The sequence below is a fragment of the Ovis canadensis genome, chromosome 4, assembly GCF_042477335.2.
Source record: "Ovis canadensis isolate MfBH-ARS-UI-01 breed Bighorn chromosome 4, ARS-UI_OviCan_v2, whole genome shotgun sequence".
Lineage (NCBI taxonomy): Eukaryota > Metazoa > Chordata > Mammalia > Artiodactyla > Bovidae > Ovis > Ovis canadensis.
Genome location: NC_091248.1, coordinates 93,067,431 through 93,088,491, shown reverse-complemented (window position 1 = coordinate 93,088,491; position 21,061 = coordinate 93,067,431). Strand labels below are relative to the sequence as shown.

General features: G+C 39.2%; 2 protein-coding genes across 2 annotated transcripts; one reads left to right on the top strand and one right to left on the bottom strand.

Annotated features, from left to right (window-relative positions):
* Positions 1-526: 526 nt before the first annotated feature.
* On the bottom strand, positions 527-10,982 carry PSMA2 (proteasome 20S subunit alpha 2). Its single transcript, XM_069588231.1, has 8 exons — positions 10,869-10,982; positions 7,428-7,504; positions 6,729-6,861; positions 5,268-5,390; positions 4,435-4,516; positions 2,912-2,985; positions 1,442-1,499; positions 527-1,357 (listed from the first exon to the last, which is right to left on the bottom strand). Exons 1-8 carry the CDS (start codon positions 10,907-10,909, stop codon positions 1,241-1,243), a joined length of 705 nt encoding a protein of 234 aa, XP_069444332.1. The 5' UTR covers positions 10,910-10,982; the 3' UTR covers positions 527-1,240.
* A 108-nt stretch (positions 10,983-11,090) lies between these two features.
* Positions 11,091-16,634, top strand: MRPL32 (mitochondrial ribosomal protein L32). The gene is made up of 3 exons (XM_069586900.1): positions 11,091-11,279; positions 13,172-13,353; positions 15,860-16,634. The coding sequence occupies exons 1-3, from the start codon at positions 11,150-11,152 to the stop codon at positions 16,112-16,114; spliced, it is 567 nt and encodes a 188-aa protein (XP_069443001.1). The 5' UTR covers positions 11,091-11,149; the 3' UTR covers positions 16,115-16,634.
* Positions 16,635-21,061: the final 4,427 nt, after the last annotated feature.

Here is a 21,061-nt window from a genome sequence, read left to right as displayed (position 1 = left end):
CACTAAGTTCTTTTTAGCATTCTGGATTCATAATGTACTAAGAGCCAACAAGGGGAGGCTGTAATGTTAAATGAGGCCTTCAAGACAAACGTCTAGAAACAGTCAAGTTGGCATCTCCCATCTCTCATCATAACACTCCTGCCACTCTAGGGGTTACGGTGACAGTAGGGAGAACTGGGAATCCTGACAAAAATACTCCAAGATAAGTCTCTTTCCTAAGAAGGCTAAACTTAACCAAATCTTTTGAGATCTTTTGACCCACATTTAAGTCACAGAAATCCCCATCTCTTTGTTGGTAAGAAAAATGACATTCATAAATTATGTTCTGTGAGCAAGACTAATGACAGGATTTCTCTCATCCTACGATGCCTTAAAAAAACAAAGAAAGCTTTAAGTGCTATGCCTTCACATATAATGGAAACAGGGTTCTGATATTCCATGATTAGCTTGCTGTTGGAAGTCTTAAAGTGCAGTGAAAGTTCTGATTACAGAGGTTTCATGAATGAGGGAGAGACTTAAGCCGTAATTTTGACATTTAAGTATTAGTATTTTATTTCCAGCACTCACGTTCATCCTTGAGTTAGAAAGATCTAGTAGACTCTAGGGGGCTCTTTTGAAATACATTTACGTACTAGTGATGGAAAAGTCAACAGGAACTAGCACACCGTTTTTTATGTATCTACATGGTACATCTCCTATAGGAGACTGTGGCTTAGCACTCTCGGCAGCTCCAGTGCAATCTCATAGAACATCCTAGGTTTCACTGATCCACACCTAATGGTGCCCGAAATACAGCTATGCTTCCTACCTTGCCTCAGAATCCATGAAAGTCTACAGATTCTCTCAGCTCCAAAAGCAGTGTTTACTGAAATCAGGATTTTGCTTTCCTAAAGCAGAAAACATCTGACAGTAAAGAAGATGACAAAGTTTGACTTAATCCAAACTGTGTGAAGATTAAAGACCAATTTCACCATTCTGCTTTTCAATGTAGTTTCCAGAAATCAACTGTGATGGAAAGCAGGAAATATAACTATGTTAAAAGTTTACTAACTCCTAAAAAGCTGGAAGTTAATTTAAGAGTTTATTATGATTTATAAGTCTCATTTTAAAAACATCAGTCCATCAAACCATGTAGAAATAAGTATGCAAAAAGTCTGCAAAACAAAACATACTTTAAACATGTTTAAGTAGAGAAGTTATCTGAAATTCTGGATTTTCAGTCACTTCATTATTTGCATTATTATGCAATGGCAGCCAAATAATCCTTAACTTCAGTTGGGGTAAGCCTCCTAAATCCGGCTTCGTTGCAGATTCCAACTTCAATATTATCTTCTGTCATCTGCCCTTCAAAGCTTTCCTGATGAAGGAGGGGAAAAGGTCAATTTTCTCAACAGTTAATTATAAAATCACTACAAATCCAATCAGTAGATATTGAACTAACCTTTAGGGTTAATATGGCTGTATGAATGGCATCTTCAAGTTCCAGATCTTCATTATATCTAAAGAATTTTTTTTTAAAGAAAAACAACGACTTATGGCACTATTAAGATGATTCATGACTAAGAAAACACAATGATAGCAACAGCATAAGATTTTAAAACATCTAATAAGACATTCTTAAAAATATAAAAAGTTACAGATTAATTCTCCTAGTCTCCTCACTGAGCTGTCCCCAAAATAAGAAACTGACAATTATTTAGGGTGCATTCCTGACATCATGAAGAGTGTAACCCTAACACGAGTTTACTTAAGAAATTTCCTTAAGTATTTTAATATGATCAGCATGTGGTGGCAATATTATAACAATTTATAAAAATAAAGCGGAGAAATCAAACCTCTAGTAAAATTTCATAACGTTTGGAAGACTCACCAATAATACGTAAGATGAAAAAGAAAGTGCTTTAAGATCCTAAGATTATTTAAGCTTACCAAGTAATCCCAGGTCTAAGATTTTTAAGTAATCTTAGCATTAATATTATCTGAGAATGTATTGAAAAGGTTCATTTGGTGGTTAAAATCAATTGCAGACTCCTCCCATCCAAAACATAGGACACTTTTTGGTGGGCTACAATAATGCCGAGTCTAGAATACAGCTGGAATTAAGTGAGGGCAGTCTGCTGTGCTGGGCAGGGGCAGATTTTTATGTATCATTCCACTTTTTATCAAGTACATACATCACGTCTTTTTTTGTTTTTTAATTTCTATTTGGCTGCACTGGGTCTTCGTAGCCATGTGCGGGCTTTCTCTAGTTGAGGTGAGCAGGTGCTACTCTCCTATTGAGGAGCACAGGCTCTAGTTGTAGCCCATGGGCTTAGTTGCTTTGCAGCATGTGGGATCCTCCCAGACCAGGGATCAAACTTGTGTCCCCTGCATTGGCAGAAGGATTCTTAACCACCAGACCACCAGGGAAGCCCCGTATGTCACATCTTTAATCTACCATCAACACCAGGTACTTGCGTTCACCATATATATATATTTTTTGGAAATTGTCAAAATGAAAATGATAGAGGAGCCTGGCGTGTCCTCAAAGAACCAGTCATGACTGAGTGACTGAGCACACATACAAACTGTTATCACTTAAACCATTTAAAAACTTTCTTCCCAAATTTTTTACTCCAAATCCAATGGTCTCTTTTTTTTTGAGATGGTAGAAAAAAATGAAGTAAAAAAAATAAAAAAAACATTTAGGAAAACATGAGAATGTAGAAAGAGAAGTCCTTAAGAAATGAATACTACCACTTAATATGTTGAAGGCTGAGGAGCCCAAGTACAGACAAGTAAGTTTGTTCTATCAGTAGCTAGGCTTGACTACAGTCATGCTACAAATTTGTTTATAAATTAATGAAATTATTTACAGAGAGCTGAAGACTGTAGAGTAAGTGTGGTAATGAATCTAGTTTTATAAATCTACCTTTTCTCAAGGAAAGTCTTCCCATTCACATAGTTCTTTCCCATTGCTGTGGCTTTCCAGGCAAAGTAAGCTCCCTAATCAGGAGAGGAAGAGGAAACAAAAACAAAAACACACATTTTAAATCATTAATATAATTATTTATGACTCTGACATTTATTTCTCAGTTCCATAATTTGTCTCTAAGAGTTTCAGAATATTTATTGGAATGCAATGAGCTATGTCACAAAATAAATCAATGTGATAACAAAGAGGCATGAAGAACTTTTGGAGGTACAGCATCTTGATTGTGTTGATGATTTTCTCAGGTATTTAATACATCAAAACCCCATCAAATACGTATAATTTACTGTACAAAATTTATGTGAAAAAAAGAAACGAGGTTAATTTAGAGCAAATAATCAAAAGTAATATTTTAGCTTACTACGATTGAAAGGCTCTAAAAATCATATCTATCTGAAAAATGGTGACCATTGGTGAACAAACTAAAAAGACACAGCTTTGCACTAAAAATTTTCAAAGGTGTTGATTTTTGTAATCTAAAGTTACACAAAAACAGCTACCACATCATATATGACTCATCTACTGAAAAAGTACATATGCACACATGTACAGAAACTGAAAGCAACAGACCATATTTTAAAAGAAAACAAGTGACTTTTAGCTATAACAGGGGGAAAGGGCAAAAGATGAAAGCTGGATTCCCATGATGGCGGCTCTGCTACTCTCAGGAAAAGAAGATAAGAGGACTTGGCATTTAGCTTCAGAAGCTCAGATATGGGATAACAGACACTGTCAAAGTTCCTCAAATACTTAATTTTTCTGATTTAATTAACCTAAATATTTTTGCTTTTTCAAATTACAAAGCTAGAGTATAAGATGTGCATCGAGTAAACCTGACATTACCTAATGATCTATAAACTATGAAAGGTCAGTTTCTAATAGTGAATCTTTTTTTCTGGGTCTCCTCACAGTAAACATGAGTGACAGACGTGAGACACACGTGGAGGAGTGGTGCTTCTCCAGACACCTGCCAACCCAGACACCAATCTTCTGCTTTATAGCAGACGACTCACTCATTTTGCAAAACATCAGTCATGACAGTAACATCAATATTTCTGCAGAAGAGTCACTTCAAGTCAACCCCAAGATTAAACTAATGGCAAAGGGCACTGCCCACTCCCAGAAAGGTTTTAACTGAACTTAGAATTAAAATTAGCTTTAATCATAATTTTTAAAAGAATTCCACAGATTTACAGAGATTTGATAACAACTACTTCAACAAATCATTCTAAGTATGTGAAGTTAATCAGCATGCCAGAACAACAGAGGGCAGAACTAAAGGAGGTTCCTTATCAGAAGATGAAGTTATCAACATTTTAAATGTACAAGTGAACATGTATTACTTCTAAAGCCCAAATGGAAGAGAAAATACTCTAATTTGTAAGGTTTTTATGGCTTCTATTTCTATTAGGTACTCAAAGAGCACTTTAACAAACTCCTCAAATACATCTAATGGTACTTACAGATGGATCTGACTGAAATAAATATGGCCGTCCCTCATTCCAACCACAGATAAGTAAAGAAACTCCAAATGGGCGAACACCACTGAACAAAGAGAAATGAAAATTAATCGGCACCTTCATGGTGTTAAGGTCAACTTAATGTAAGAAGTTATTAATACTCTCAAGTAAAGCGAGTTATCAGGTCACCGAATTAGACTTCTGAGTTCCTTAAACAGCATTTAACACCTTTCTAAACAAATCAATTCAAAATGAATTTTCTTTATGGTACTGAGGAACAATAGTCAGATCATTTTGGTAAATAGACTGATACAAATATTGGGGTTAATAAATGTGGGTAACACTCCATGTCCTAATAAAATAGCAGATTTCAGCAAATGCAGCTTTTCCACTGGTTTTACATTTCAGTAATTACCTCATCATTTTCACAACCAAACTCAAGAACACTGGAATTAAAATGAATACAGATGTGTCAGTTACTACTTTATCAAGTGCTTACAATTATTTCCAGCTAGAAGATAAATGTGGAGGCAGCAATGACTGCCTGCCCATAAAGAAATGTTTTAATCACTGTCAAAAGGACTTTATCTAGAAGCTGCTTTCTGCTGTTACATGAACAGCAAGAAAACATTTCCGCTTTCTCTTTAAGAAAATATTTCAGGTCCAGTTAAGATCAGAACTATTCATTCATAGTGGTTTTCTTCACTGATTAAGGAAATACAGGAATACTAAGTCCTCTTTTTTTTTTTTCTGAAATATGTCTACTTTTACAAAGGTAAGATGATTTTTTTTCCCCCCTAATTCATGACACATTTCAAATAATAAAATCAGCTTACCCTGACTGGGTGTATTCCTGCATCACAGAAGCTACTCTCTGGACCAGCTGAGCTGTGGGAATGGGTTCTTGGTAAACAAGATAGTACTGTTGAGCTAGTTTTCGAGCTCTGTGCACAAGTACCCTGAAAACAGAAAAGAAATAAGACAATTAAAATTCAGATGCTTTACATCCTCAAGACTCATTCACCTTCTACAGGCATACAACTATAGCCCAAGTTTGACGTGCATCTCTTTAATAGTAGCTCTCAGCTGTAAACCAGTCTTGTTCTTACATCCAATTACAGTTAACTTACAAGAAAATATCACAGCGTCGCTGAAGAGCTAAACTACAGGAAATGGACGAGAATAAGACAAAAGGAACACTATGGACTAGAGGTATCAATCAGTTTAACAGAGACAGCTTTAGTGCACAGGAGAGCTTTATCTCTTGTCACAGCATCTTCAAGAGTATGCCCTCCTTACCCCAAGAGAAGCTCCCTTAGCATTTGATATCTCACTCCAGGCAATACACTAATATGCACACACATGAACCCACATACACATGTGTTAAGGCATCTCACTTTGCCTCAATCGTGTCCACAGACTGAACTTCAAAGAGTACCATGAAACTATTTATAACGTAAAAAATGTAAGACTTGTCAAAAGTGTAACGATTAAGTATACTGGCAAGACAAGCAAGATTTACCTCTCCCTGCTCAGGTGCTACTGATCTGAGCTCCACATCACCCCGTGAGCAAGCATCCTGCCGTGTCTGTTGACACTGTGAGTGGTGGTGCACCGCAGCCTCCCTCCCTGCAGTGGCAACAGGTCCACTGCAGTGAAGCCCGAGCTCAGAGCTGCTGCCGACTCACGAAAGTGAAATTCTGGCTCTACCTATCTGTTCCACAAAATCAGTAACGAAGTAACGATAATCCTTTCAATCGTTAAATGACAAACACAGAAAACTGTCAATCTCTTTAAAACTTGCTGGTACCCTGATGGAACCAGATTACTCTCTTCCTATGAATATTAAAGAAGAGACTACATAAATGTCTGGATCCTAACTGGCTGTCATACCCTACAACTTCCAGTGGCCTTTTTGAGAATTCTGTCCTTTCACTAAAAACAGAAATAAATACAATGAGGTTAACTCTGGATAGTATGCTTTCTTTTGCTGTCTGGTAAACTTTTTTTAAAATAAAGTTTATTATAACATGTATTGCTGAGGCCTTGGATGGCAGAAGAGAAGAGAGATGACAGGGCTAAGTACTGTATCCATCTCCTCTTTTAACAGGTGAGGAGCACTAAGCTCTCCTTCAAGTAATCCCCAGTCTGCCTCATACTGGCAAATAACTAACTTCAGCTGCTGCTGTTCAACGGAGCAAAAAACAAGCAGGTAGGCGATTAAAGGAAAACATCTCTTGTTTTTCCTTCCCAAAGTATTGAAAACAAGGAATTCACGTGATGGTGATACAAGGTACCTGTAATCTGGGCCCATGCCACTATACACCAAACCTATATGCTTGGTGATTGGTTCCACTTTGTGGACACTTCGCTCATCATACAGAATGGACTTCTGTTTCTTCTCAGTTGCCAAGACCACGCCATTTGCAGCTTAAAAAAAAAAAGAAAAGAGACTTGAATGTTTAATCATTTAAACACTCTGTTTTAATAGTTTTCTAGTTATAGAAGCATTTCTGCCAAACTCCTTTATTTTCTTATTTATAAAACCTTTTCTTCTGACTTTCCATATTAGAATCACCAAAGGAATGGTAACTCAGCTTTCCCTCAATGGTCATCTGTATTGCACAAGAAATCCCTGAATTAAAGGTATTATGCAACTTTTCCTAAAGTATTCTAGGACACCTTAGGGTACATAAGTTTTAAAATTATGGAATTCTGCCTACTTGGCGTACTGTTCTTGTAATTTGAAACTTAAAAACCAATGATACATTTTTGTAAGGTATCCTTAAATTTTACAATTAACCTTTTCTAAGTTAAAAAATTTAATCATCTTCGGTTTATTACTTCTTTAAACATCAAAATACTGTAGATTAACAAAAAGAACTGTTAAAAATTATGCTGCCACAACTATTTATTTTTACATTAATGCCCTATTAATCCCCAAAGAGCGTTACAACTAATAATAGGAATCTGAAGTGAACGAAGCATTTAATTACCTTTAATTCCCACTGAAGGAGCTCCTCCAGCTACAGCAGCCAAAGCATATTCTATCTGGACAAGCTTACCAGACGGGCTTAAAGAGAAACAGATATTGCTAGATTTCACCTTCTCAAATATTTATTACAGGAGCATCTCTGAGAAAAGGGCAGGAAAATAGGCCAAATCCACTAATCAAGCATCAAGGAATAGATGGGCTTTGAAAATTTATCAGAAGTCACATAGAAACCAAGTTTATTAGGTGATTTGAACATATACATAATGAAACACTAATCTCTTTCCTTTGGTTATTTTTCTTGTCTGCCATTTAAAGCATCATTATTATTCTTTCCTTTCACCACTCACCAACAGTTTTCTCATCTGTAAAATGGGGATAATAGTGTTACCTAGTTCAAAGGTTGTTGTGAAGATTAAATGAAATGACGCCTTTTGTTCCTGGCACAAAATCAGCACTAAGTAAACACCAAATAGTAATGTTATGCTGTGAGCTGGTTATACTTAACATATCTGGTTCCACTGAGTTTGACAGTCAAATACTAGGTCCAAACTGGCTTTTTAGGTCATATATAATTTCAGTCTAGTTGTTGAGTGTTAGAACAAATACCATAAACATCACCAACCTTTCTATTTGATTGATAGTCTTTGAATGAAAATAATTTGTCCTAAGTGAGACACAAGCTAGGTCCACATACCCAGTCTATAATCTTCAGTTTCAGAAGGTCATTTGTTTCATCTTCATAAAACTAGAGATACTGTCACTCAAGTCTCAACTCATACCATGCCATCGCGCTCCAGAGACACAACTACCCTTAGAATTCAAAAAACCCCTCTGACAAGACAATTCCTGTTTGCAATGCACTTCACCAGTCTGGTGAACTCCTTCCAAGTCATTCTCCACACCTTAACAGAAGTGTCATTTTCTCAAGAAAAGCTGCCCTGACCACCCAGACTGAATCCCACACACTCATACCTAAGTGTCCCATGCTTCCTCCTTGGCCCAGAGTCAACACATTTGAATTATTTTGTAATATTCACAAAGTATAAGCTCTGTTCAATCAATACACCAACACATAACTGATGACCAGGTTCATCTGACTGACAGACATACATCCACACCTATTTAAGGAATAAACCTAGGGGTAGCAGTCTAAAGACTGTTAAATGACAAAATTAGCTGATTTGGGCAGTGCAGTTCCAAAGCACCAGGATCTCTATCAGGGATAACTGAAAAAATTAGCCCTCCAGCAAGTTTTCTTATTTTCCACTCTTACTTCCATTCCCTGATCCGGAGTTACTTTTATATCATAACATCTTCCACTTAAATCCTTTAATCTTTTTATTCATTCACAATCAAAGCTCCTTACTCTGGCCTACAGGGCCCCGCAAGACTGGTCCAGACCCAGGATAACTCCCTGCTCACTATACTCTAACACACTGGCCTATCAATTCAGTCTTAAACTTCAGCATTTTCAAACATGCTTTTCCCTGTCTGCAACTCTCCCTACCCCTAAATCTTCAAATAGTTGGCTCCCTTTCATCTTCCAGTCCCCTCAAACAGCCCCCAAGCATTGGTCTTTCCTGACCACCCAATCTAAAGTTACATTCCTTCTTTCGCCCTCTCAATAAAAATTCCTGAGGAAGGGAAAAACATTCTTCAGAGTGTATGAGTAGGCACCCATTTGTTGACTGATTGTCAATGAAGTGAAAGTCGCTCAGTCCTGTCTGACTCTGCAACCCCATAGACTATACATTCCATGGAATTCTCCAGGCCAGAATACTGGAGTAAGTAGCCTTTCCCTTCTCCAGGAGATCTTCCCAACCCAACCAGGTCTCCTGCATTGCAGGCAGATTCTTTACCAGCTGAACCACAAGGGAAACCCAAGAATACTGGAGTGGGTAACCTACCCCTTCTCCAGCAGATCCTCCTGACCCAGGAATTGAACAGGGGTCTCCTGCATTACAGGAGGATTCTTTACCAGCTGAGCTAAGAGGGAAGCCCACTGGTTGTCAATATCCCCAACTAAATGTTATCCTCAAGAACACCTTTTCATCCTATAGTATAGTCTCTTATCACGTCTACCATTAATAATTCTGATTACAACAGGACAGAAACAATTTTTAAAATCCCAAACAGAATTGCACCATCATATTAAAAAAAAAAAAAACAAGAGTGTGTTTAAACAAGGAAATTTATTATAGAAAGATTCAGTCCCTTATAACATATGGTTGTTTCATGTTTCAGCTGGGATTAGGATAACACTTTCTTAAAGATAAAGGTCCAGATTTTGTCTCTGAATACGAACAGTAGCGACCTGTCAAACTTTGTTTCATATCATTGTATATGAAGAGATCTTTTTTTAAAAAGATAAATATTCTAGTATTTTAAGAAGACATTACACAGTAATGCAAAGTGTATTAATTTTGTCGTCAGAAAGAACCCAGTTTAAATATTAACCTATGACCAGGGAGGAGTTATTGAATTTGAGTTGTGGTCAGCTCATCTGTAAAATGTTTAGAAAACATGTATCACACAGAGTAGCCTAAAGAGATGGGAGTAAGCTCCACCCACACAGAAAGTACTCAACAAGTTAGATGCCGCCCGTCTTTAGCTGTTAGATAATATTTTTAATTAAACAGGCCATTACTGATCTGTAGGAAAATGGCCAAATTGAATCCTTCTCCCGTCAGTACAGCCTTTGGTGACGGTTTTCTTACACCGGGAACGATGATAGTGCATCTCTGATTTATTTTGAAAAACATGCTTACATAAATATTCTAAAGTTTAAAAGCCTACCATCTTTCTTTAAATAAACATATCCCCCTTCAAAAATAACAGCCCCAAAGCAAATACAGCCTATTTTGGAGCCCACAAAGACAACGGGCTAGAAACACTACCACTTTCACTTTCAGTTCTTAAGCCTCCAGTAGGGGCACCGAAGAAATCGAAAGCGGGAAAAGGTTTCCAAAGACATTAGCGCCAAATGGAAGCTAAGACTAGAACTGAACTGTAAAGTTGGGTCTTTCCAAGAAAAAGGAACCCCACAGGGCTGACCAAGATTCCGACCTCCAGAAGCTCCTGAATCAGGCCTACTTGAGTCAGGAAGAAAGAGTTCTGAACAGGAAACCTGAAAGCAGCTCATTCAAAATTGCCTTTTTCTCTAGTTCCAAAGCGAAAGAAAATCCCTGGGTGAGGGCCTCAACTTCCCACAGCGCCTAGATCTCCCAGGATACCCTGACTCGCGTTCCCACGGTCCCCAGGCACCAATGCTCCCCAGGCCGCGGGAAGGCCCCGCAAATGACTTGGCAAACTCGCATTTCCATCCCCATTTCCTACGAGGCCCTCAGGAAGCGCCAAGTCAGAGACCAGGAAGGTAAAAACCTGGTCGGCAGAGCTCCTGCAACCTCGGTTACGTGGAGGACCTCGGGAGTCCCTTCCATACCTGAATGTAGTCAGCGAAAAGCTGTAACCACGCTCCGCCATCTTTACCCGAAGAACCAACGCACATCCGCGCACATGCGCGCTGAAGCCAGTTTCGTTTCTTTTTCCCCGCCCCGCGCGTTCCTTTCTAGATTTCTGATTGGAGAAAAGGCAGAGCCGCTCCAGAAGCATGCTGGGAGTTATAGTTCCAGGTGCGCGTTTGCCCGACTCTGTGTCTATGCGCATGCTCAAGGTAGGGGCGGGACTCAGAGGCCTGGTGGGGGTGGCTTTCGGCCGAGCAACATGGCGCCCACCATGCTGGTGCTGCTGGTTCCGCCGTCGCCCGTAGCCCGAGGACTTCTCTGGAACTGTTGGAAGCAGCTGCAGCGAAAACTTCTGCAGAGCCGACCAGGTTTTCCCAGTCCTCCATGGGGTACGTAAAGAGGACTCCGTGGAGAGGGGTTTGGACTGGGGACTCCAGGCAGCGTGGTGAAGTCTGCTCGTATTTAGCCTGCTCCGGTGTTCTGATCTTTGGCTGTGTGTAGGGATCGTTGTCCCGGACATTCACTTGCTTAGGAACAAAGACAGCAGTTTTTGCTCCCCAGTCCCCTGCAAAAAGGAAAAGAAACGTCCTCTGACTGTCCCATTCCTACAGAGAATGTAACCGAAGTGCATTAACTTAGCATCAAGGGACACCGCTCTCTAGATCTTCTTATCTTTTCTTTCCAGTCCAGTCCACCACCTAAAGCAGTTTGCCTTCTGTACCATTTGAGCTGTGTCAATTGACTCTTGATCCTCTATTTCCCCTGAAAACTAATTTTAAATGGAAATATCTTGGGTGTTAAAATTGTTGTTGCTTTGATATTTACATCCTACTCGATTTCGAAGTTATCCCGAACATAATAATGATAATACTCGGGAGAGCCCACTAAATGTCAAGTGAAGTGAAGTGAAGTCGCTCAGTCGTGTCCGACTCTTTGCGACCCCATGGACTGTAGCACGCCAGGCTTCTGTGTCCATGGTATTTTCCAGGCAAGAATACTGGAGCGGGTTGCCATTTCCTTCTCCAGGGGATCTTCCCGACTCAAGGATCAAACCCAGCTCTCCCGCATTGTAGGCAGCCGCTTTTACCGTCTCAGCCACTAGGAATGTCCCGCTGAATATCAAAGTCAACATATATTTCGTATAATCTCCACTACGTATAATTTCCACTTTCGTTTAATCTCTTCGTATATTTCATATAATCTCCACTAGGATCCCATTAGGTGTCTCCACTTTTGAACTGAAGAACTAGACTCAGAAAGGCCCCAAGGTCACACAGACCTTCCAGAGCCTGTGCTATTAACCACTGGTCTGTGCTTAGCAATACTTTCAGGTATATTGAAAAGGAGTATCGGTTGTTAAGTGTTAAACAGCGTTTATTTTAAGAGTATATTTTTAAGAGTTCCTAAAATCAAAAGAAATATTACAGGCCTGAGGAATATAGCAAGGAGAGGGTAAATAAATCTTTTTTTAAGTTTTTATTTTTAATTGAAGGATAATTACTATACAATACTGTGTTGGTTTCTGCCATGCATCAACATGAATCAGCCATAGGTATACATATGTCCCCTCACTCTTGAACGTCCCTCCCACCTCGCACTAATTTTTATAAACAGTTTAGAAAAACAAAAGTGAAATGGGTTGGTGGTCACAGGAGTAAATTAGTATCCTAGAAAGAGTGATGAGTTAGTTCTTTTCCTTAGAGTACTTTCCTTAGGGAACAAGACTAAATATTATGAGAACTAAGTGTCTTAAAGGGCCTATCAGGTTATATGACTGAGGAGCTAACTCAATTTGAATATAATTTAAAAAAAAGACAATCAGCATTTATATCTGTGCTGGTAGGAAGTGGATTTTGAAAGCCTCAAGCTTAAGATTTACTTGTAACTAGGTACTGCCTATCAAGCAGAATGTGGACAATTGAGTGAATTATTATTATTTTTTTTTTGCCTTGATTTGTTTAAATTTGGTGCCTCTCACACTTTTATTCATGTTTACTAAACCTCTCAGTTCTGTATTTTAAGATGAGAAACTTTTGGTAGAATTTCACTGATTCATTTAAGCAAGTGCCACTAAATATTCTGTTCTAAAGTTATTTCAGGTATGAACTTTAAGTATATTTTAATAGCTACTAAGGTTTCCTGTTAAATGTCTATTGAATGTAATGTTTTAAGTTACATAGGCCTGCTGATATATTACTTTTGATTGTTAAAGAGAGTGATACTTGGAAACGGTCATTTCAGAGCTAGAAACCATTCTGTATCTCCATGGTTTATTTTGTAGGACCAGCGTTAGCGGTCCAAGGTCCAGCTATATTTTCAGAACCAACAAATGATACCAGTGGAAGTACAGAGACGTCCAGCCTTTTGGATAGTATATTTTGGATGGCGGCTCCTAAAAACAGGCGCAGCATTGAAGTGAACCGGTGTAGGAGAAGAAACCCTCATAAGCTTATTAAAGTTAAGGTAATATGGTGATTTTTGTGGGTGTACTTTTTCTCATGTCCACCACTGCATCATCTCTTGATTTGTCCATATAACCTATGAGTAAATTATTTTTAGATCCTGTATGTCTACCTTTCCCTGCTCTAAATAAATCCAATATTCTTGTTATATATGCATCTACTGTTCTGTAGGCTAAATACTCAGAACACAGTCAAGGAGGGAGTTCAGAGTCTGGACAGAGGACTGGGTTATAACGAGTCTGTGTGACTTTTGTATTGTGAGCTGTGCCAATCCTGAGCTGTGTGATTTTGAACTATATGTAAATAAACGTTTTAACTATTGCAGAGCCTAAAAGTCAGAAGCAGTAGATCTGTTTGATATGAGGTTTTATTAACCCTGACAGATTTATTCTCTTCTTTTCCTGAGTCCAATGAGATACTGTGAAGTAAAATCCTTAGATAAGTAGTAAAAATAGTTAATATCTTAATAAGTGCCTTTGATGTATCTAAGTGCTTTACATGAATTATATTTTCAGAACAGCTCTCTGAAGTAAATATTGTTTTGCTCAGCTTGAGAATGAAGAAACTGAGACCAAAAGAATTCATCTATGATCCCAAACTTTGGAGAAGTTTGGAGAAGGAAATGGCAACCCACTCCAGTATTCTTGCCTGGAGAATCCCAGGGACAGAGGAGCCTAGTGGCCTGCCGTCTATGGGGTCGCACAGAGTTGAACACGACTGAAGCGACTTAGCAGCATGATCCCAAACTTAAGGGGTATAACCAGGATTTGAGTCCTGGAAATGACAACCCACTCCAGTGTTCTTGCCTTGAGAATCCCAGGGATGGGGATACCTGATGGGCTGCCGTCTGTGGGGTCATCGGACATGACTGAAGTGACTTAGCAGTGTCCTATCGAAGTCCTATTCTCTTGAAACGTTTTTTGTGTGTGTTCCTATCCTTAGACAATTCTAGATCTCAGTGCTCCTTCTCCGTCTCCCCACCCCCACCCCCAGCACCCACCTACCATCTCCCATGATTGATCTAGTAACAAAACCTGATCTAGTAGCACTTTCTTCATTGATCTAGTAACACTTTCTTCATTGATCTAGTAACAAAAACTGTAGTGTTTATTACCTTTGATTTATTAATCTATTGTTTTAACAGCCATGTTTTGAGTTCATGTTTATTCCACAGTGTTCCCCAGGGTAGTGCAGATGGAACTCAAGGACAGAAAATTGACTTCCATAAGCCTCCACATTCAGTATTAAAACAAACCCTTAGAACATAAGCTCAAAAGTATTACTGAGTCATGGTTGGGACCACAGTTAAAATGTGGAACTGTAAAATACTTCATTAATATAGACAGTTTTCCGTTAATATATAATTTGTTATGTTGAGGGCTTTATTAGGAAAAGAGCACTTACTGACCATGGGTATTTTTTCAAATCCTCAAGTTGAATGTACAGTCCAGTTTTCCACGTATTGGAGTAAGATGAGAAGTCAGTGAATCAAGTGATTTGCAAGGTTCTTTGTTTCTTTTGGGTTTCCCTGGTAGCTTAGACTGTAAAGAATCTGCTTGCAATGTTGGAGACCCAGGTTTGATCCCTGGGTTGGGAATATCCTCTGGAGAAGGGAATGGCAACCCACTCCAGTATTCTTGCCTGGAAAATACCCCACGGGCAGAGGAGCCTGGCAAGCTACAGTCCATGGGATCACAGAGGGTTGGACATGACTGAGTGACTAACACTTGTTTCTTTTAGAAAAAGAAGTTCTTGTTGTCATCTGCCTCATAAATGTTTGTATGTTAGTCTTCAGACATATTTAGAGTTTCTTTGATGTTCCTGTTTAGTATTTTTCTTTATATTTCAAATCTACCTTTAGAACCCACTGAAAGGACTTCTTTTAGAGGTTAGAATTGTCTTATTAAAATTGGATAGATGTATAAAAACTCACTAAAATACCCTCAAGTGGTAATATATCAAGAGTTTTACATTAAGAAATAATCAGTGTTCATTTATAGGAAGAAAAATCACACCCCATACCAACTATACATCATACAGGAATTTGAATTGCACTGTGATAATCAGGGGGAAGCCCACTTGTAATGTGTTTGTCATCTTGTTCTTCCCAGGATTGATTGAAAGGAAGAGTGAATTCCCTTTGCCTTGGTCTCTTAGTTAAGATGCTGGCTGTGTGGATCACCCATGGGCTCCTTACCAGATGTTTAGTTTTTGAGGCTGGGGGAATAGAGTACCATTTCACATAGTAAGACTGTTGTATTTAAGTAAAAATGTACCAGATTCAAAGTTAGTAAACCTGGATTCTAATTCCAGTTTTCCTGGAATTCAAATTGATTAATTCAAATCAATATGTGTCCTTAGTTTCCTGATTAAAATGAGGTTGAACTGGGTACTCTGTGACCTTGTGCAGGATGAACATTTCCGAAGAAGTTTAAATATAAGCCTCATCCTTGATGATGTATGCATTTTGTTGCCTCTCATGAAATTTTCTTTCTTTCTTTTTAAAGAACAATATAGACTTTTGTCCTGAATGTGGTCATCTGAAACAGAAACATGTCCTCTGTGGCTATTGCTATGAGAAGGTGTGCAAGGAGACAGCAGAAATCAGAAGACAGATAGGGAAGCAAGAGGGGGGCCCTTTCAAGGCTCCTGCTGTGGAGACCGTGGTGCTGTACTCGGGGGAGACACCCTCCGAGCACGATCAAGGCAAGAGGATCATTGAGCGAGAGAGGAAGCGGCCGTCCTGGTTCACCCAGAGTTGACATCAAACGTGTTTCAAGAGGATAGCTTCACATAAGACCTTTCTCCTGAAAAAGGAAGATTCTTTGCTTTTACATTGGTTGTGTGCTTATTTTTAAGTCATCGATGTAGCTTCAAACATCCTATATAAGCAGTTAGTTTTTTGCAGGTAATTTGCACAGGAGTAAAGTCGAAATGTTTCTGCAGAGGCTCAATAGATTTCTGTGTCTGTTTCTATTATATAATGAAGTTTCAGTAAAGATAACATTTTCAGGACTGAGAGATAAAACATAATTTAAAATTCATAGCCAAAATTAGGAGTGTAGGTTCTAGTTTTATTTGTTTGTGACTGGTTTTTCTTACTTAAGAATAGTTACATGTATGCTTTTGTTTAAGTAACACCTGGAAATAGGTTATGTAAATTCTCGGTATCATTTTTTTTTAAGATGGTAGATGTAGCAGTAAGAAAAAGGTTGTTCTGTTTCTTGTTTTTCTTTTGTCTTAGCAAATTAAAATTGCCTTTGTATGGCACTTGGTACGAGACATAGTATGTTACTTTTTTAAGATGAAGCAGTTCTTGACATTTTACATTAAATCACAGTAATATTCAGAATTAATTAGATGTTTATGAGATCTGTAATTAATAGTTTTGGGAGAGAGATTTTTTAAAGGAGATATAAGTGAATTCAATAGCACACAGAAAATGTACTGAAGGGATTGCTCTTGCATTTTCCTTCTAATATGACCTTTTAGTTTATTTCACATTTTATCATGTTTATCTCTGTAACAATGGCTTTTTTAGCAATGCAATTCATATTTCCCTCTCCTTCCCCCATTTCTGTGTCTACTGTGAGTCCAGAGTATGGTGTTTTCTGCCTCATGGAAAAAAAAATATTAGAAGTGAAATAGCTTATTAAAACACAAAGTAAAAAAATATATAGTTGAATGAAAAATCAGTATGCAAAATAAGATAAAGCCCAGGGATATATTTAAAACAAAATGCATGCTGCAGTGTCCTGAATACTTATAAGAATTAGGCAGTGAATTCAGCACTGAACTTGCTTTTGCTTGAAAAGGACATCCATACATGAGTCGCCACAAGTTGACACGTGATCCAGAGCTGTACCTCTACCCTGGTATTGTAGACAAACGCCTGAGGTATGTCTTGCCCCTGAGATGTCATGAGGATTCTGTGATCCATGTTAACAAGCATTCCTAGAAGTAAAATGACCAATTTCATGCAGTACAGTATAGACTAAAGATATATTATTAGAGTGTGATTCAGTGAGAGCAAATCCTGAAATCTTCCAAAATACTGGAGTCTCAGTAATTAGCTCTCTGAAGACTTAGCTGCACCTTCATGTATTTAGAAAAAAACATTCTGAAGGAATTGGTTGCTTATTCTTATTCCAGCAGTCCTCTGCAGACAGATTTTTCCCTCTGACAAGCCTTAGAAGTGCCTAAGTGCCTAGTACCAGATGAATATACTTGAAGTAGAGTCATGATTCGTGGTGATTTAGTCACTCAGTCGTGTCTGACTTTTTGTGACCCCGTGGACTGTAGCCTGCCAGTCTCCTCTGTTCATGGGATTTTTCCAGGCAAGAATACTGGAGTGGGTTGCCATTTCCTCCTCCAGGGGATCTTCCCCACCCAGGGATCGAACCTGAGTCTCCTGCATTGCAGGCACTTTCTTTATCAATTGATCTACCAGGAAAGCCCACGTGACTCATGGAGGCTAAGACTAACAAGGTACACACCTGAATCTGCTCCCTACTCAGCATCTCAGTGGACTATCAGGTTGCAAAGCATGTCTGGGTACACATTTTCCATAGATTGGGCAGGAGGCTACAGAGCTGAACCTAGTGAGAACATGTGGTCAGGGCAATTTTCTGTTTGCTATTCATGGAAGATAAGCGTTACTAAATGCATCCCCAAATTAGCAAAACCAGATACCTAGTTCATGTCAGAAAACCATGACATAAAGGTGAGTGCGTATCACTTTTTGAAGAGGTTATCCCACAAAGATATCTTTATAATAGGTTATATCAATTTATACCTCCAATTTTTACTATCAGAAACAAAAATCATGAGTTTGTGTAAAAGATTTGTTCATGTTTTAAACACTAGCAATGACCCTCATCCCTACTTGCCCCTTTCATCAAGATGAGACATTTTACTTTTGGAGGGAGGGATGGTGAGGAGGTAATGTCCTCTGAGCTTGGTGGCACTTCCCTCCCTCCATCTTCCTTTTTTTTTTTTTTTTTAAAGCTGGTTCCTAGCAGATAGCCAAGTTCTGAAAACCTAAACATCTGACTTCATTGCATCTCCCTGCCAGAGTCCTTTACCCGTAAGCATCTCTTTCCTGAGCTGTTAACAATGAACTTGCAATTACTAGTTTGCAGTCTTCTCATATTTCTCATGCATCTTGATAGTTTTTAAATTACAGAAATAATACTATAATTAATGAAACAATGCAAAGTATATAACAAAAAGTTAAGAATCACTTCTCTATCACCATGGAGTATGTGCTTCTAAATGCCATACCGCCAAGAGAGGTTTTCTGAAACAGTTTCCATAGTATCACTCCCTGAGAAAAACCAGGCTCCATTGTACAGGAGACGGATCAAGACCATCCCCATGGAAAAGAAATGCAAAAAAGCAAAATGGCTGTCTGGGGAATCCTTACAAATAGCTGTGAAAAGAAGAGAAGCAAAAAGCCAAGGAGAAAAGGAAATTACAAGCATCTGAATGCAGAGTTCCAAAGAATAGCAAGAAGAGATAAGAAAGCCTTCTTCAGTGATCAATGCAAAGAAATAGAAGAAAACAACAGAATGGGAAAGACTAGAGATCTCTTCAAGAAAATTAGAGATACCAAGGGAACATTTCATGCAAAGATGGGCTCGATAAAGGACAGAAATGGTCTGGACCTAACAGAAGCAGAAGATATTAAGAAGAGATGGCAAGAATACACAGAAGAACTGTACAAAAAGGATCTTCATGACCCAGATAATCACAATGGTGTGATCACTCATCTAGAACCAGACATCTTGGAATGTGAAGTCAAGTGGGCCTTAGAAAGCATCACTACGAACAAAGCTAGTGGAGGTGTTGGAATTCCAGTAGAGCTATTTCAAATCCTGAAAGATGATGCTGTGAAAGTGCTGCACTCAATATGCCAGCACATTTGGAAAACTCAGCAGTGGCCACAGGACTGGAAAAGGTCAGTTTTCATTCCAATCCCAAAGAAAGGCAATGCCAAAGAATGCTCAAACTACCGCACAATTGCACTCATCTCACACGCTAGTAAAGTAATGCTGAAAATTCTCCAAGCCAGGCTTCAGCAATATGTGAACCGTGAACTTCCTGATGTTCAAGCTGGTTTTAGAAAAGGCAGAGGAACCAGAGATCAAATTGCCAACATCCGCTGGATCATGGAAAAAGCAAGAGAGTTCCAGAAAAACATCTATTTCTGCTTTATTGACTATGCCAAAGCCTTTGACTGTGGATCACAATAAACTGGAAAATTCTTCAAGAGATGAGAATACCAGACCACCTGACCTGCCTCTTGAGAAATCTGTATGCAGGTCAGGAAGCAACAGTTAGAACTGTTAGAACAGTTAGAACAACAGACTGGTTCCAAATAGGAAAAGGAGTATATCAAGGCTGTATATTGTCACCCAGCTTATTTAACTTATATGCAGAGTACATCATGAGAAACGCTGGACTGGAAGAAACACAAGCTGGAATCAAGATTACCGGGAGAAATATCAATAACCTCAGATATGCAGATGACACCACCCTTATGGCAGAAAGTGAAGAGGAACTAAAAAGCCTCTTGATGAAAGTGAAAGAGGAGAGTGGAAAAGTTGGCTTAAAGCTCAACATTCAGAAAACGAAGATCATGGCATCCGGTCCCATCAGTCCATGGGAAACAGATGGAGAATCAGTGGAAACAGTGTCAGACTTTATTTTGGGGGGCTCCAAAATCACTGCAGATGGTGACTGCAGCCATGAAATTAAAAGACGCTTACTCCTTGGAAGAAAAGTTATGACTAACCTAGATAGCATATTCAAAAGCAGAGACATTACTTTGCGGACTAAGGTCTGTCTAGTCAAGGCTATGGTTTTTCCAGTGGTCATGTATGGATGTGAGAGTTGGACTATGAAGAAGGCTGAGCGCCGAAGAATTGATGCTTTTGAACTGTGGTGTTGGAGAAGACTCTTGAGAATCCCTTGGACTGCAAGGAGATCCAACCAGTCCATTCTGAAGGAGATCAGCCCTTGGATTTCTTTGGAAGGAATGATGCTAAAGCTGAAACTCCAGTACCTTGGCCACCTCATGTGAAGAGTTGACTCATTGGAAAAGACTTTGATGCTGGCAGGGATTGAGGGCAGAAGGGGACGACAGAGGATGAGATGGCTGGATGGCATCACTGACTCAATGGATGCGAGTCTGAGTGAACTCCGGGAGATGGTGATGGACAGGGAGGCCTGGCGTGCTGCGATTCATGGGGTCGCAAAGAGTCGGACACGACTGAGCAACTGAACTGAACTGAACTGAATCAAACTCTGTCTGGTATCCTTATTATCTGTCCCAGTCTTTGTGCTTACACAAAGCATGGTATGTGTGTACACATAGTGCAGTACACACCCTGCCCTCAGGTGGTTGAAGTCGTAACCTAGTTGAGCAGAGCATGCATGCATCTTCTCGGCATGCGTAACTCCCGCTGTCCCCTCTTGGCTCCACTCTGTGTAACATTACTGAGTCTCCCTCCCAGTCCCCATTTCTGATCCACCGGCTTTCCCCAACCTCTTTAGAGTCCCCAAGTCCCCACCCTTGAGGCTCTCATTCACTGTTGTGGCTTTAAACAGCAACTCTGTCTTGACGCCTGCCAATTTGGTATTTCTTGCATGGACCTCTCCCCTGAACTCCAGATTCATATTCAACTGTGAAGTTGGCCTTCCAGTCA